The sequence below is a fragment of the Mirounga angustirostris genome, unplaced genomic scaffold (assembly GCF_029215605.1).
Source record: "Mirounga angustirostris isolate CCGP_5_RB_7025 unplaced genomic scaffold, mMirAng1.0.hap1 SCAF_1, whole genome shotgun sequence".
Taxonomy (NCBI): Eukaryota; Metazoa; Chordata; class Mammalia; order Carnivora; family Phocidae; genus Mirounga; species Mirounga angustirostris.
In genome coordinates this window covers 207,188,295-207,203,976 of record NW_026991709.1, presented here as the reverse complement: position 1 = coordinate 207,203,976, position 15,682 = coordinate 207,188,295, and the positions used below count along the sequence as shown (strand labels likewise).

Genomic DNA, 15,682 nt, shown 5'->3' with positions numbered 1-15,682 from the left:
CAGCTGTAACACGTGGAACGGCACCGGGGAGACCGAGGCCCCGCCGAGGCCGGGTCACGTGACCGAAGTGTAGGTGGCTCGCCTGGCCTCTCTGGCCGTTCGGTCTTCCCAGCGTCTCGTTTTCTCAGCGTCTGTCACGCAGGCCTGACAGCAGCTCTTTGCTGGGAGCTGAGTTTGGTGGCGCGTGGGGACTTTTGGTATGTGGTGGACCCGTGAACCTCTCGGCCCCAGCCAGTTGTGCCTTTCACCCCCTTCTCTACGAATAAAACTGGGCCTCCCCCCGCCACACGCATCCAGAAGTTGCCTGAGAAGAGCACAATAGGTATCCTCAAGGAAAGATCGGAGGGAACTGAGCCTAGCGTGAATTTTAGACCCCAGAGACAAAGGAAGCACTAAGCCAGACAAAGGGGGTGCCTAAGATAGGCTGCGTTCCTGCAGAAGCCTCTGCCACATTTTGTGTTATTTTCCAGTACTGTTTGATACTTTTTACAAGGATATGAGAAAAACCCACAAGGATATAAAATTCTAAACGAAATGAATAAACGCTGAAGCGAAAGGCCTAATCTCTTTCCCTACCTGGAGCTGAATGAGGTGAAACAACCCAGGAAATTTAGGCAAGGGCAGGGTCATGATGAAAGACATCTTCATAATCCTCGCGCCATCTTTGGATAAAGTAGGGCACCTCTTTTAAGAGTGGAGCAGCAGACGAGGGAGAAGCTGGAGACCCTGGGGCCTCGGTTTCCCCCCTCTTGGCCAGGCTGATAAACAGATGGGCAACCTCCTGCCACTTGGGAGTCTTAAGTTTCCTCACTAGTCAAATGCGTATAAAAATAGTTTGCTGGGTTAGAGATCATCAAGTTAAGCATTACCAGGCCTACGGCAAATCATTCTTTAAAAAACTTGTTTTTTTACCGGGAGAGGCTCAAGGCCGTCCTGCCACTGTATTCAGCCACGCCCTAAGCCAATATTTACTGAATTTAATCAACTAGGCCTCTAATCCCCAAGGACAACCCAGCCCTGTCTTGAGGGACTTTTTGTCTCCAGGAGTGGTAGGTTAATTTTTGCTCCAGCCTGGAGGAAGGGGACAGGTTTCTCAGCCGACTTCCCGTTAGCAAAGTCAGTCCCCCTCCGTTCATTCATGAAAAACAGGTACCTAAGACCTCTCCTGGCAGCCAGCACTGGGGCCTTCCAGACTTGAAAAGGGTCGGCTAGTGCTTAACGCTACTCCGAGACTCCCTAAAGGAGCAATCGGGTTTTCCTCCTTTGCGGGACCGAAACCCGGCTGGAGTGACACGTGCAGAAAGCTGCCGCCTGCGCATGCGCAATGGCCTTCCCTCGCATACCCTGAGGCGCGAGAACTACAAATCCCGTCTCACCGCGCGCCCGCGTAGCCGCGCTTAAGGATTCTGGCTGTGACTCAAAACCCGGTGGTCAGGAGACCCCCCACCCCCCCGGAGGTGGGCGTTGAGCGGAAGGAAGAGTGATATTGAGGGACTGGGACTGGAAGTTTCGGGAGGTGTGCTAACAGTAGGAGTTTTCTGCTCAGGGTTGGGAGTTGCCCCAGATAAGGATCAGATGGGAAGAGAGCTGGAGATGCGTGAGAGAATTTAATGCTCACCCTCTCCTATTAATATGTCAAGTTTCAGTGATCCCAAGCAAGCCTCAGGGGAGAGTAGAGTCAGGCAGAATAAAGTGACCCCTGCTGTTTTTGTGGTCCACGGTATTGGCCCTCGTGTGATCGATCACGGAAGTCTTTCTTCCTACCCCCAGCTAGTGGATTTGAGTTCTGAATCCAGGCTTTTCCCCCATTTCTTTCACTTTCTTTTTTTTTTTAAGTAGGCTCCATGCCCAGTGTGAGGCTTGAACTCAGGGTCCTAAGATCAACCGACTGAGACAGCCAGGCACTTCATATCCCTCTTCCTTAAGCACCTACTTTACTCCCTGTCAGGCATTTTCCAAATGTAGTTCTCACAACAGCCCTGTACACAGCAAACTTACTCCCAACTAGAAGCACTCAGTGCAAAAAAGAAATTCAAGGAGCTGGTGCCCAACCATGAATCTGAGATGGAAGACAAAGTCCTCTCCGTTTACAACAGTCTCCCTATCTGAGCATCTCTTCACAGGGCACCTGTGTTTAATTAAAGGTCACCATTTCTCAAACACGTCCCCCAACCCAAGCCAATTGCTTCACCCAGAGAAACAATGACAGCTGTTTTAAATAATATCAGGGTTAACACTGACTTAAATATTGCCCTTACTTTAGAACTTGACTGTGGAGATGCCTCCGTATTCTACCCCTATTATTTATTTGAGAAGGAGGGAGAGAGAGAGCGCGCACGCGCACACAGAGGAAGAGGGAGAGGGAGAAGCAGAAGCAGACTCTCTACTGAGCAGAGAGCCCAATGCGGGGCTCCATCCCAGGACCCTGGGATCATGACCTGAGCTGAAGACAGACACAACCAAATGAGCCACCCAGCCATCCTTACCCGTTTTAGACACGAAGAACTTGAAACACAGAAAGGCTAAGTGACTTACCCAAGTTCACACAACTAACAGGCACCAGAATGGTTTGAAGCCATGGCTGTGTGACTCACCAAACCCTGAATTTGATTCTCCTCCCCTTTCAGACTTTCCCCAGGTCAAGACTGGCGAATGCAGTGAAGGGGGATGCTGGGACTCCATCAACTCCTCCTGCCTCCTGACACTCCAGAAAAGAGGCTGAGCTGCTGCAGGGGCGACCTACTTCTCCCACTTGTGTTTCTTTTTAAAGATCCAGCGGCTCCTGGTGCCTTTGAGGAAGGAGGTAAGGGTGGCATCATTGGCTGCTTATGTCCCCTCCCCCAACACTACATCCCCAAGGCTAAAGTTACACCTGGGCCAGCTCACCATCCCCAAAGTAGGAGGGAGAGACCTTTGAGCCAATGTGGAAAATAAGTCAGACAAGGCTCAGTGTGTTAGCCAGAAATGAGAGGGGCAGTTGGGTTCCAAAGCCTGCTTGTGCTTTTCTCTTTTGAAAAGCCAAGCCAGCTTTCAGCTCAGGGTCTTTGCACTTCCCGTTTCTTTGGCCTTAAACACCTCCAAGGATCATCTTTACTGCTTTCAGAACTTTGGACAAACATTACCTTCTCAGGGAAGCCATCCCTGACAAACTTAAAATTGCCATCTCTCCCACTGATCTTGGTTCCCCTTTCATATTTCCCCCCCATAGAATGTGTAACCATCTGATGTGTTCTGTATTCTATTTCATTTCCTGTTTATTTCCTCAACTAGAATGTTAGTCCCACCAGAACAAGTTTTGCCTGTTTTGGTGCTCAGTATTTGGAATGCCCACCCAATTCCCCACAGGCTGGATCTGGCAGTCTGAGGCCAGTTGGATACTATACTACCTCAGCCCTCCTCCCTCTTCCTACACAGGTCCCAGGCACCAGGTGACCACCATGATCCTCCCGATGGAGGGGGATGGGAGTCTGAATCTGGGACAGGCAGGGGTGCCGAGCTGCTTCCTGCATGGGAAGGCCTGGGAGGTGGGCCCATGCCTGGGGGACCCAGATCCTGCTCCAGGTCTAGCAGGTTTGAGAAGGGAGGTTTGGGAGGCAAGGGCCTCTTAAGACATTTGTGGGCTCAGTGGGGAACAGGCAGCCAGGCAGTTTCCAGAAGGCCCAGAAGTACAAGGAGCACTAAAGGGGCACTAGGGAAGTCAGGCTTCCTTTAGGACACCCTGTCCCAACATGTCAATAATCATGTTCTGCAAGGTGGTGTTTGTGCTATTTGTGCTCCTTCTGATCATATATACATAAGGGTGGGGTCAACCCAGCCTCACTAGAGGGGCTGCAAGTAGCTGGCAGGACAAAGCAGCCCCACAGGAATCCAGATCCCAGCCCTCCTCACCTGGACTGCCGACACTCCACCACCTCCCCTCCCCCAATCATGGCCCAGCCTCATCTCCAGGTTCCGCCCCAGGAGCCAGAGGGGGCCTGTTAAGGTAGTTAACACATAACCTATTGCTCCTTAACTCTTACTGCCCCTCCCCCCCCCGCCAGGACCAAGGCTTCCTCTCACCAAGAATGAGGTCCCAAATCCTGACCCTAGCATACAAAGCTGTGTATTTAATCCACACACCGTCCCCACTCTTCAGGTCCAGTCATGTGGGCCACCTCGAAGCTCCCCACAAAGGCCCCATGTTCTCCCACCTGTTTTTACACTGGCTGTTCCCTCCACCTGCTTCCTCACCTCCCTAAGGACTCAGACCAGATGTCAAGGGAAATAGACACCTTCCCCCTGTACTTTTTCCCAATCACCTCCCAAAACGGCTTCCCCTTTTTGTCTGTTTCTTTCCAGAAGGGCAGGGAGTGTCCATGGTCTGTTCTGCTCACTGTTAGGGCCCCGAGGCCCAGGACAGCAGAGGCACACAGCAGGCTCTCATCAAGTGTCAGCTGAATGAACAAACTGACAGCTCCGGCCCAGCCTAATGGGGCTGTGATGGGACACTGAACATGAGCAGCAACACTGGGGCTCTGTCAGGGGCAGGGGGAAGTGGGTCCTGAGGAGAGGGGATGCACCCCTGTCCTTCCCACAACCCCAAATAACTCCCTCACCATGCCAGACCCAGGACCAAGTGTAGGACCAGGCAATGGGGGGAGGGGAGTGCTCAGGGTGGAGAACAAAGAAGGCAAACCAAGCACACCGCTCCGGCACTAAGTCAAGTTCTTTACTTCCCAGAAGTGATGGCTAAGAGGGGGAGAGGGTGGGGGGAGGAAGACAGAAGGAGCCAGAGAGAGCAAGGAGGTGGGAGGAGAGGGGACAGTAAACCACTGTTCTATAAGTCTCAGGAGGCAAGTGCTCAAGGTAAAAAAGAGTCCTGGAGAATCGTCCGCGGCTGCGGGAAGCATCTCGATTTCCTTCTGTGTAGAAGTCCTTGGGGGGGGGGTAAAGGCTGCCGCCGCTGCCGCTGCCGCTGCATTAAATAGTTATGTACATCGCAGAGAGTCCCAGGCCGTAGGCAGGCGGGGGAAGGGGGTCATTTCACCAGGGGCCGAGTTTTATCATCATCACCACACTGATGGGCTTTGTACTTTTTCACCTCTGCCATGTACTTGGCCCATGCGTCACCTTTACTTGTTAATACCTGTTGGGGGGGGCACACAGGGGTTGCAAGGGGATACCAAGGAGGCCAGGAACTGGGGTCAGGACTGTCCTGAGACAGCTGACACCCCCCCACACACACACACACCCACCCCGTGTCACCCTTAAGGTCGTGGGTTTGAAGTAAAGATGTGCAGACTCAATTTATCTGGGGAAACTGTTGAAAGCCCTCCTCCCCCACCCAGCCCCCGCATCCAAGGCCCCGGGGGCTGGACAGAAGGGAAAGGGCTCAGCAGCCAGGCACTGAGGCTGGAAAGGAAAGGCACCGCGGGTGGGCCCCCTCACCCAGCCTGCTCACCTCATCCTCCGTCTTCTGCTTCTTGGCTACTATTCCCGTCTTGAGGGCTAGTTTGTTTCCGCCTCTGCGCTTGCCCACCTGGGTGAAGGGACAGAAGACTGCAACGGTTACAGGAGCCGGGCCCGGCCTTGGCGGCGCTGAGGCCCACTACACCTTCCTAGCCCGGCCCGGTGGCCCGTCCCGACGCCGCGCCCAGCTCCACCAGCCGGCCGACCTGCGCAGCAATCAGAGAGGAGCACACGCGACTCTTAGCGTCTGCCCTGGGCCCATGATGCCCTGGCAGTCGTGGGCCCCTGGGCTGCCCTCCCCAAAAGCAAGAAGAACCCCCACATCAGTGGGGACCGGCTCTCCTCACCCTCCCCTAGCAGGGACCACACAGGCAGCAACAGCTCCCTTTACTGAGCCCTCACTGTATGCTAAGCTCTGTGCCAAGTACTTGGATGCATCATCCTTCACTTTCACTGCTGCTCCAAGAGGAAGGTTACAACCATCCCCATTTTACAGATGAGGGTACACCTCTGAGAAAGAAGAGGGCCTACCCTTGGTTGGCAGCAAGCAATGGAACTGGATTCAGGGTCAGATGGGTCCGCGTCACAGAGCAGCATCCTCACCCGACAAAGGACGCTGTGTCCCCTGCACCTAACCTGGCCTCTTTAAGGTGCCCCTCGATGAAGAAATGAAAAAGGCAGTGACAACTACTGCTACTCCTGCTCACAAAGGGTCACTCGGCCTCCACCTCTGGTTCTTACACCAAGCCAGGAACCTAGAATCCTGACACTCTCCCTTCCTCCAAAAGAAGTCTCACTCTAGACCTCATCCTGGTCCTCCACCTTCTCCCACTGAGCACCTTCTGTGTCCACGGGCAGCAACAGGCTTTACAGACATCCTCCCATCTCTATCCCTCAGCCAGCATCAAGTAACCCGTGCTGCTGGGACTACCCCCACTCACTTTTAACAAATGAAGAAAATGAGGCTTGGAGAGGTTAAATCACTTGCCCGAAATCACACTGTTGGAGTTAAGACTTGACCTCCAGTCTGTTACTCTCAAGTCAACACTTTCCTCCACACCATAGGGACTTGATCTCTGAACAAATTAATACCTGGGCTGTGAATTAGCCACTTCTTTTTCTTTTTCCTCTTTCTTTCTTTCTTTCTTTCTTGGTTATTAAAGAAACTTTTATGTTTTTTTTTTTTTTTAAATAGGCTGTACACCCAACGTGGGTCTTGAACTCTAGACCCTGAGATCAAGAGTTGCGTGTTCTACCGACTGAGCCAGCCAGGGGCCTCCAGGGACTTGATCTCAATACCAGAAACAAAGCAAGCTCAGAGTTGACCATCAATATAGTTGCCATTTATTTAGCCTAGAGTTTCTTCACCTCACACTAGTGACATTTTGAGCTGGATCATTTTTGCGGGGTGGCGGGAGCTATCCTGTGCATTGTAGGACGTTGAGCAGCATCTCTAGTCTTTACTCAGAGATGTCAACAGCACCCCTCCCCCAATTCTGACAAACAAAAATTTCTCCAGACTGCCAAATTGAGGGGGCTTGCGGGGAGGGGGTGGGGAGATTGTTCATTCCCAACTAAAAACCACTGGTGGTTTAGCCCTTCGTTTAAGACAAACCCTGTACTAACCTCCGGGATGGCCTCACAGAACCCTCATCACATCACAAGATGCGATGGTAACCATTTTTGCAAATGGGAAAATTGAGGGTAGGCCAGCCCAGACACTCCAGGAAAACGATCTTGTCATGTTAAACACGGCACATCCAGCACCCAGCACAATGCTCAGCATAAGGTATGGTGCTCAATAAATGGACACCGGACAAACGAGACTCAGGGAAAACAGAACAAATTTCCTAAGGTCACACAGTTAAGCACTGAGTCTCCAAACCACACAGCTCAGATTCCAGATTTGAATTTGCCCCTCTTCCCCATAGTGGGAGATGGTCCCAGTATCCAAGTTTAAGTACCACTCAAATAGGAATCCCGGTATCCTGATTTCCCCATCCCCGGAGCGCTGTTTCGAATGCAATTGCCTGGCTACCGGTCCCCGCGGGCGGTCTCCGGGGGTCCCCACCCCCGCCCCCAAACCTCTCGTCGAGAATCCAGGTTCCGGATCCTCAGCGGGCGACCGGACGGCCCCCTCATCGGGGCCGGAGGGTGGACCTGGATCCCGATTCCCTTTCTCGGGCCCCGATTCCCTCTGCCAAGGCAGGCCCCGGCGCCCGCCCCCACCCCCGCGGCTCCTTACGAAGCTGAGCGTGGGGCCCGGGCCGCCCTTCCTCTTCAGATCCCCAGGGCCCGCGGCGGCGGCGGCGGCGGCAGGCTGGTCGGGTCGCGGCGGGCCCGGGGGCGGCTCCTCCTGCCGCTGCCGCTGCTCCTCCTCCATCTTCCGCTTGAACAGCTCCAGGAAGCTGCCGTCGTTGGCGAACAAGTTCACACCGCCCGACACCGGGCTAGAACCCGCGCCCGACGCTTCCTCGTCCCCGCTCTCGGGCGACGTCCCGGGCCCCGACTCAGCCCATCGGCTCCCGACACTGCCGCCGCCCGCGGGGCCCGGCGCCTCCCGGCCGGGAGGCTCCGCCCGTCTCCCTCGGGCAGCCATTTTGTCGCCAGGTGCCGCGCAAAGGACTCCGGGAAGGCGGCTCCGGCCCGGCGCTTGGCGCCCGACTTGCCCCGTCCCGGGCAATGCATGCCGGGAAGAGCGGTCTGGCCCTCAAGCGTCCGCAGTAGGGGCGGAGTATAAGGGGCGGGGCGAATAAGGGGTAAGACCTGACGCCACGGGCCCGCCCAGCCAGCCACGCGGATTTTTATAATCCCTCTAGATTTGGGCGGTTTCCCCGGGACTGGAACCATTGTCTGGGACTGCGGCTGTAGCTGGCTCTCCGGAGTGAGGTTCCCACTTGAAACTGGGGGCATATTACCTTTCCGGGGCTAGGATCCCCTTCTGGCACCAGGGATAATCTCTGAGGGAAAGGACCCCGTCTGAGACTGTGTGTTCAACTGACACCTCGAAACCGAGGTCACCCCCGTCCAAAAAAAAAAAAAAGAAACCGAGGTCCCGAACTCGGTCCAGAGGGCAGATATCTAGCCTAAACACACACACACACACACACCCTCCCGACTAGAAATGGGGATATCTCTGGTTTGGTTGGGTACTGTCTCTGGGATGGAGCTCTCATTTGAGAATGGGAATACAGCTGGCTCCGTGGAGTTGGGGTCCCCACTGAGAATAAGGGTGTTATGGGCTGGAGTACTCAAATGAAGTCGCGAGTATTTTTAGGCTATAGTCTATCTAAGGTTAAGAGTGTTCGCCAAAGGCCTGGCACTCATCTTGTATTCCTGCCCAGGACAGAGATTCAAACAGGGAATTCGCTAGAGTCTCCCCTCGAACAGGGAGCAAAGTGCAAGAAGGTTTCCGGGAATAGAGTCCCTTCTATGACGAGGAGCACAGTTGTAGGTGTGGTCCCTGCCCTGGCCTGCCCAGCATGGGGCTCAGGGCGCACTGGACGAAGATCGTAGGACCTTGCCCACTACCGGACTTGTTCTCCCTCTAATCCACTTGCAGTCCAGGGACCTGTCTTCAGCCAACTAATCGGTTCGTCTCTGATTGGTTTGCGTCAAGAGCCAGGTGGCTCACAGCCAATTGGATAGCAGAGGAGACGGACCTGAGGCGATGTTGGGACCCATTTTGGAGAATAAGGACAAATGATCGACAAGAAGTTGAACCTATGGAGTCAGGCCAGGGCGGACCTCGGATCTAACTTCAAGGAAAGGGCATGGACTTGGTGTTTGGCTGGTTGCTAAGGAGAGGTTGGCGGCTACGGGGAGGTGAGAATGATTGGTGAAAGTGAGAAAAAATGTAGCCAATGAGAGGAGAGCTGAGAGACTTGGGAACCAATCAGAGAAGGGGAGTAGTCAAAAGTACCAATATGTTAATTCGGCAGGGGGAGTCTTTGAAAAAACTTGGACAAGAGGGCGACTAAGTGAACCCTGGAAGCGAAAGACATTGGAAATATAGTTTCTATTATCTCCTAAAAATCAGGCCATGAGGAAATTAATTCAGGCTCCTAGACTTGATGGGTATGTGCTAGGCAATTTCCCCTGTAGGTTCTTTTCGTGGTGCGCTCCGCTTGATCACGTGAGCCGGTTCCAAGATGGCGGCAGGGGTGGCCGGGTGGGGGGTTGAGGCAGAGGAGTTCGAGGATGCGCCTGATGTGGAGCCGCTGGAGCCCACGCTTAGCAACATCATCGAGCAGCGCAGCCTTAAGTGGATCTTCGTCGGGGGCAAGGGTGGCGTTGGCAAGACCACCTGCAGGTAAGGAAGCTGCGGCGGGGGCCGGGAAGACGGGTGGGATGTACCACTGGGCGAAGGGGAGGTTCGGGACTGGCTCTTCCATCCCAAGCCGAGAAAGGGGGCTGGGCCGGGGTCTTCCGGATCGTACTCCCAGAAGTGACCTGGGGCAAATGGAAGATATTGCCTGAATGCAGGCCTGGAACCCTCTGTTTTGGACCGCCCCCGTTGGGGTTCAAGGGTAGAACCACATTGAACCCAGCGCACGGGACGCAGGAGAGCACTTAGGTGTCCCAATCTGCTGGACGGTACCAGAGTGAGCTCGGAGTAGGGGGAGGGGCAAGCTATCCTAGTCTGGTGAACCTTGCCATTCTCTGGCCACGTGGGGGTAGAGGTGGTAGGCGGGAGGGGAGGCACGTGATTAGACCATACCAGTCGGCTGGGAGGAGGGGGAGGGGTCCCTGGGGCAAATTACCCTGAACAAGTGGACTGAACCATCCTGAATTTAGCGGGCGATGCAAGGGACCCCTTAGCTTAGCGTTTAGGGAGGGGGCACAAGGTCAAGCTAGGCTGGCTGGACAGCTGGACCGTGCCACTCTGTGCCAACAAAGAAGCAGCAGCCATTAGGCCAGACCGGCCCGGACAGCTGAACCTTACCACTGTAGTCACCCAGAGGGGTCAGTAGGTGAAGTCTGAGAAGGTCCCTATATAGGGATTAAGTCTTGATTCCACAGTTACCCGTATTCTGTCTCAAGGCCCCTGTTAATCCAGGTCCCCTGCTCCTGGACCCTATATAACCCCTTGCAGACCTAGGGACCAGAGCCTGACCCCTCACTCCCTGCCTTTTGACCTTTCCCTTGCCCAGCTGCAGCCTAGCGGTCCAGCTGTCCAAGGGGCGGGAGAGTGTTCTGATCATCTCCACCGACCCAGCCCACAACATCTCCGATGCATTTGACCAGAAGTTCTCCAAGGTGCCCACCAAGGTCAAAGGCTATGACAACCTCTTCGCCATGGTGAGTGGAGGTGGGCTCAGCTCCCCACTCTGGCAAAGGCCGTTCAGGCCCTCTCTGTGAACACCCACCATCAGCTACCATGCCCTGCCTATTCTGCATCATCCCTCAGCGTACCCACAGGAGAACGAATGAGGAATGTTTGCGGAGCAGAAAGGAGGCCAGAGTGACCAGAGTTTAGCAAACAAGGGGAGGAAGGAGATGTCATAGGTCAATCACAGCTACGTGGTATAGGACCTTACAGGCCCCTGGGAGCAGTTATGTTTGATTCCAAGTTTAATAGGAAGCTGTTCATTTTAAGCAGGGCAGTGTCATGGCCAAATTCATTTTTCAAAAAGTTCCCTGTGACTGCCGTGCGGAGAAACTCGGGTGGGGCCAGAATGTTGGGAGAAGTGGTCACGTTTGGAATGTATTTTGGAATTAAAGCAACACAAATGTTTGGTTGTAATGGGCAAGGGAAAGAAGTGAACTAAGTACATCTCTTAGTTGGCTCCCTCGACAGCCGGGATGGGGGCGACTAGGAGAGAAGCAGGTTTCGAAGGGACAAACAAGGAATTCCATTTTGGTCCCGGTGAATCCAGGGTGCCCACTGGGCATCCAAGTGGAGATGCCAGGACAGTGGCTTAGTTATGTGAGATATGTGAGCTTGGAAGAGGTTGGGGTTGATTTGGGAGTCATTGTCTCAAGGATGGTATTTAAAGCTGCGCAAGTGGAGGAGAATGAGAGAATGGAGAAGCCCAGAAACAAACTGAGGTCACATCAACATTTAGGGTCCAGGGGGAGGGGTACGGGGACCAGTGAAGGAGGCCAAGAAGGAGCCACAGGTGAAGTGGGAGGAAGCCAGGCATCGTGAGCTCCTGAGCTCAGGACAGAGGGACTCGGTGGGAAGAAATAGTGGGCTTCAGCAGGCACATCAGATCTAGAGAGACCACTCTGGGAATGGGGGATGGGGGCAAAAGCCTGCACAGAGTGGGTGAGCTGAGGAGTGGGGACAGTGATCGCCATCATGGTGGCTGAGAAATAGGGCCATTGCTGGGGGGAGCTGGGGGTGGGTGGTGTTAAGGAGGCTTTTGGGGGAGGGCGGGGGGAGAAAGGAGATGCCAGAGTATGTTTGTTTGCTGATGTAAACGCTCCAACAGGGAGGGACAAGTGATGCTGTGGGAGGGAGCAAGGATGCTGGCAGAGGACGGTCCTCAGGCAGGTAGGTGGGTGCGAGTTCCATTCAGCTCACAGACCCAGGACATGGAAGCAGGGCAGGGAGGGGCAGGGGGGTGGGGTGGGCATGGGGACATTTCCTGGGAGGAGATGAGGGTGTTGGCAGCCAGTGGCTTCTTTTTCTAATCGGGCACAGCACTGGTCTCAGCAGAGAACAAGGGGTGAATGGGATGGATGGGGTTTGAGGAGAAAGAAGAAACTCCCGAGGGTGTGTCTGGCTTGAGTGCCTGTTGGAGAGTTGTGTTCAGGAATGGTGAGCAACGTGGGAATTATTCATCAAGTGCGTTCCCTGACTGTTCACCTCGGTGCAGCCATACCAGAGAGCTGGGAATAACCAGAGTGGGGATGTTGCCAGCCACGGGGAAAAGGGAGTGTCTGCAGAGGCACCCTATGGAGCCCAGGCTGGATAAGGGTGCCAGCCACGAGGGATACTGATAGTGAACAATGGGGCAGGGGTATGGGGACAAGATGGCCCAAAGAGGTAGGAGGCAAGGAGGCCCAGGTCAGAGAGTGAGGTGTGGGAGCTTAGAGGTGGCCCAGTTACTGGCAATAACCCATCAAGGATGTGACTGTCAGGGGTGATGGGTGGGCATGCTCCCTGCAGGGAAATGACCTCTGAGGCCAGCGAGTTGGGGGCTTCACCATGGGACCTGTGAAGTCACCAAGAGGTGACATGGGAGGAGGATGGAGAGAGAGGCACTGAGTCCAGAGCAGACCAGACAGCCCGGGGACAATCATCCCTTCATGGATTCTACATACATATTGAGGACCCATTGTGGGCTTCGCAGTGCTGACAGCTGATAAAGGTGATGAACATGCTGAGTAAACCATGTGAGCTGGGGCTCGGAGTTAAGGAGAAATGAAGGCAGGGCAGGGGGAGCTGGGGCAACATTGTTAGATGGGATGGTCAGGGAGGACTCCTGTTAGAGAAATGATCTGGATGAGGTCGGGGCCCATTTGGGGAACGGCCAATGCAAGGGCCCAGCCATGGGCTCTGACTTCCCTCTGGGGCACTGATCACAGTTTACAATTTTCCATCTGCTTGTGAAATGGTTTGACCACTTGTGTGACCACACGAGACCTGAAGTGCCTCAGGGGTATCCCCAGCCATGAACTGATGAAGGTTGGTATTCGGGGCCCTTCTTGGGCTCTTTCGCCTGGTGCCTGGGTGGGAAGGTCCGGCGGCAGCAGCACCTGAGTCTTGACCCCTCGGCCCTCAGGAGATTGACCCCAGCCTTGGCGTGGCCGAATTGCCTGACGAGTTCTTCGAGGAGGACAACATGCTCAGCATGGGCAAGAAGATGATGCAGGAGGCCATGAGTGCCTTCCCCGGCATTGACGAGGCCATGAGCTACGCAGAGGTCATGAGGTCAGGCCCTGCCAGCAGGGGAGGGTGCTGTGTAAGGCTGGGGTGGAAGGGGGCAAACAGGCCTGATCCTCCTCTCCCCCGCAGGCTGGTGAAGGGCATGAACTTCTCGGTGGTGGTGTTTGACACGGCGCCCACAGGCCACACACTGAGGCTGCTCAACTTCCCCACCATCGTGGAGCGGGGCCTAGGCCGCCTCATGCAGATCAAGAACCAGATCAGCCCCTTCATCTCCCAGGCAGGCAGGGCCCCAGGGCGTCCGGGCACCCCCTGTGTCAGAGTGTGCAGACACGCCCTCTCAGTCCGTGGTTCCCCACCGGATGGGATGGATCTCCACCATGGGGGTGGGGGGGGGGCTGTCCGCTTACTCCATAGGACTCGTGTCTTGCCCCCACCCACGGAGTGCTCCAGACAGAGCTTGAAAACACGTATTCCAGAGCCAGGCGGCCTGGGCTCAAATGCTTTACAGTCTGGTGTGACACGACTCTGGGACCTCAAGCAAGTCACTTCATTTCTCTGGGTCTCACCTTCCTTGTCTGTCAAATGGAGGCCATACGTGTGTCCCATGGGTGGTTCTTTTTTTTTTTTTTTTAAAGATTTTATTTATTTATTTGAGAGAGCAAGAATGAGAGAGAGTACATGAGAGGGGGGAGGGTCAGAGGGAGAAGCAAGCTCCTCGCTGAGCAGGGAGCCCGATGCGGGACTCGATCCAGGGACTCCAGGATCATGACCTGAGCCGAAGGCAGTCGCTTAACCAACTGAGCCACCCAGGCGCCCCCATGGGTGGTTCTTAGCATGACAACATGACAAGCCTACTGCCCCCACATTTAGGCACACCACCACTGCCACCCTCTCCCTGGTGGTGTGTGGTCAGTACAACAGCTGTTGGAGGTAAGGTCTACATGTGGGGAAACTGAGGCTCCAGGAAGTCAAGCCCCCTGGCCACAATCCCCCAGAAATGGCCGAGCTGGCTTGACCCCTGTGGTCTGCTTGAGGACCTTTAACCCCAGGAGGTGTCAGTCCCCAACCCGGGTGCTGTAAGGCACCCCAGGTAAGCTGTGAGCCTCCCACGTCCTCCCCACAGATGTGCAACATGCTGGGCCTAGGGGACATGAACGCAGACCAACTGGCGTCCAAGTTGGAGGAGACGCTGCCCGTCATCCGCTCCGTCAGCGAACAGTTCAAGGACCCTGTGAGTCATGGTACGGGCGGGTGGTGAGAGGCTTGGGATGGGGACAAGGCCAGAACTTGCCCCTCGCTGTCCTCTCTCACGCCTTGCAGGAGCAGACAACGTTCATCTGCGTGTGCATTGCTGAGTTCCTGTCTCTGTATGAGACGGAGCGGCTGATTCAAGAGCTAGCCAAATGCAAGATTGATACCCACAACATCATCGTCAACCAGCTCGTCTTCCCTGACCCTGAGAAGCCCTGCAAGATGTGTGAGGCCCGCCACAAGATTCAGGCCAAGTACCTGGACCAGGTGTGCATGCCCAACTGCCTGCCCAGCCCTCACACCTTTGATCCTGGAAGTTGGGGCCTGGCCCAGCCCAACCAAGGCCCCACGGATCAATTACTGTATTCTCTGACCTTTTACTCCATCCTATCTTCTAATCCTCTGCCCCACCCTCCTGCTCCTAATCCTAACCCTAATTCTGGCTCTTGAAGACAGTAGCTGGCCTGGCCTGGGTACCTCTGACCCCAGGGAGGGGGAGGTCCAGCCCAGTGATCTCTGACCTCACTGGTCTCACTCCCATCTATCAGCATATGAAGCCCCTGCCCCACATTCTCCCCTGATCCTGGGAGATCCCCAACCTGACCCTTCCCATTGACCCACATTCTGTCCCTGCCCTGCAACCCCCTGACTGCCACCATCTGCCCTGTGCCCTGGCCACAGATGGAGGACCTGTACGAAGACTTCCACATTGTGAAGCTGCCGCTGCTGCCCCACGAGGTGCGGGGGGCGGACAAGGTCAACACCTTCTCTGCCCTCCTCTTGGAGCCCTACAAGCCCCCCAGTGCCCAGTAGCACTGCTGCCAGCCCGAGTTGCTACCATTTCACATCCCCCCTCCACCCCCCCGGGGGGGCAGAGTTTGCACAAAGTCCCCCCCATAGTATAGGGGGAGCCACTTGGGGGGCAGGGGGCGGGGAGGAGGTCTGTTCCCCCTGGTGGGGCTGAGGGGGCTGTAGCTGCCCCCCACCTCTCCCTGCCTCTCGCCCCTCAATAAAATGATCTTAAACCACCATGGATGTTGATGTAGAGGAGTTAGGGGTCAGCACCTTTATGTACAGTTGCACAGGTTGTACACTGCACAAAGATGGCACATCTAGAGGGACCAAGTCACACCAGAGATCTAA

At 55.1% G+C, this 15,682-nt stretch overlaps 2 protein-coding genes across 3 annotated transcripts; one reads left to right on the top strand and one right to left on the bottom strand.

The window, feature by feature from the left end:
* Window positions 1-4,687: 4,687 nt before the first annotated feature.
* Window positions 4,688-8,125, bottom strand: TRIR (telomerase RNA component interacting RNase). The gene is made up of 3 exons (XM_045862930.3): window positions 7,694-8,125; window positions 5,441-5,518; window positions 4,688-5,125 (listed from the first exon to the last, which is right to left on the bottom strand). The coding sequence occupies exons 1-3, from the start codon at window positions 8,045-8,047 to the stop codon at window positions 5,018-5,020; spliced, it is 540 nt and encodes a 179-aa protein (XP_045718886.1). The 5' UTR covers window positions 8,048-8,125; the 3' UTR covers window positions 4,688-5,017.
* An 847-nt stretch (window positions 8,126-8,972) lies between these two features.
* On the top strand, window positions 8,973-15,568 carry GET3 (guided entry of tail-anchored proteins factor 3, ATPase). Of its 2 annotated transcripts, XM_045862928.2 has the most exons (9): window positions 9,439-9,760; window positions 10,602-10,749; window positions 11,886-11,947; window positions 13,069-13,084; window positions 13,182-13,330; window positions 13,415-13,565; window positions 14,412-14,519; window positions 14,609-14,806; window positions 15,221-15,568. In XM_045862928.2, the coding sequence occupies exons 1-9, from the start codon at window positions 9,600-9,602 to the stop codon at window positions 15,350-15,352; spliced, it is 1,125 nt and encodes a 374-aa protein (XP_045718884.1). In that variant the 5' UTR covers window positions 9,439-9,599; the 3' UTR covers window positions 15,353-15,568. The 2 variants fall into 2 exon arrangements, with proteins under 2 accessions (XP_045718885.1, XP_045718884.1); XM_045862929.2 differs by lacking the exons at window positions 11,886-11,947; window positions 13,069-13,084 and having other exon boundaries at window positions 8,973-9,760.
* Window positions 15,569-15,682: the final 114 nt, after the last annotated feature.

Coding starts and splice junctions, on each gene's coding strand:
- GET3 (XM_045862928.2), top strand. CDS start 9,600: ATGGCGGCAGGGGTGGCCGGGTGGGGGGTTGAGGCAGAGGAGTTCGAG. Junction 13,331..13,414: donor AGCTACGCAGAGGTCATGAG/GTCAGGCCCTGC, acceptor TCTCCCCCGCAG/GCTGGTGAAGGGCATGAACT. Junction 14,807..15,220: donor AGGCCAAGTACCTGGACCAG/GTGTGCATGCCC, acceptor CCCTGGCCACAG/ATGGAGGACCTGTACGAAGA.
- TRIR (XM_045862930.3), bottom strand. CDS start 8,047: ATGGCTGCCCGAGGGAGACGGGCGGAGCCTCCCGGCCGGGAGGCGCCG. Junction 5,519..7,693: donor CGGGCCCCACGCTCAGCTTC/GTAAGGAGCCGC, acceptor CCCTTCACCCAG/GTGGGCAAGCGCAGAGGCGG. Junction 5,126..5,440: donor AGCAGAAGACGGAGGATGAG/GTGAGCAGGCTG, acceptor CCCCCCCAACAG/GTATTAACAAGTAAAGGTGA.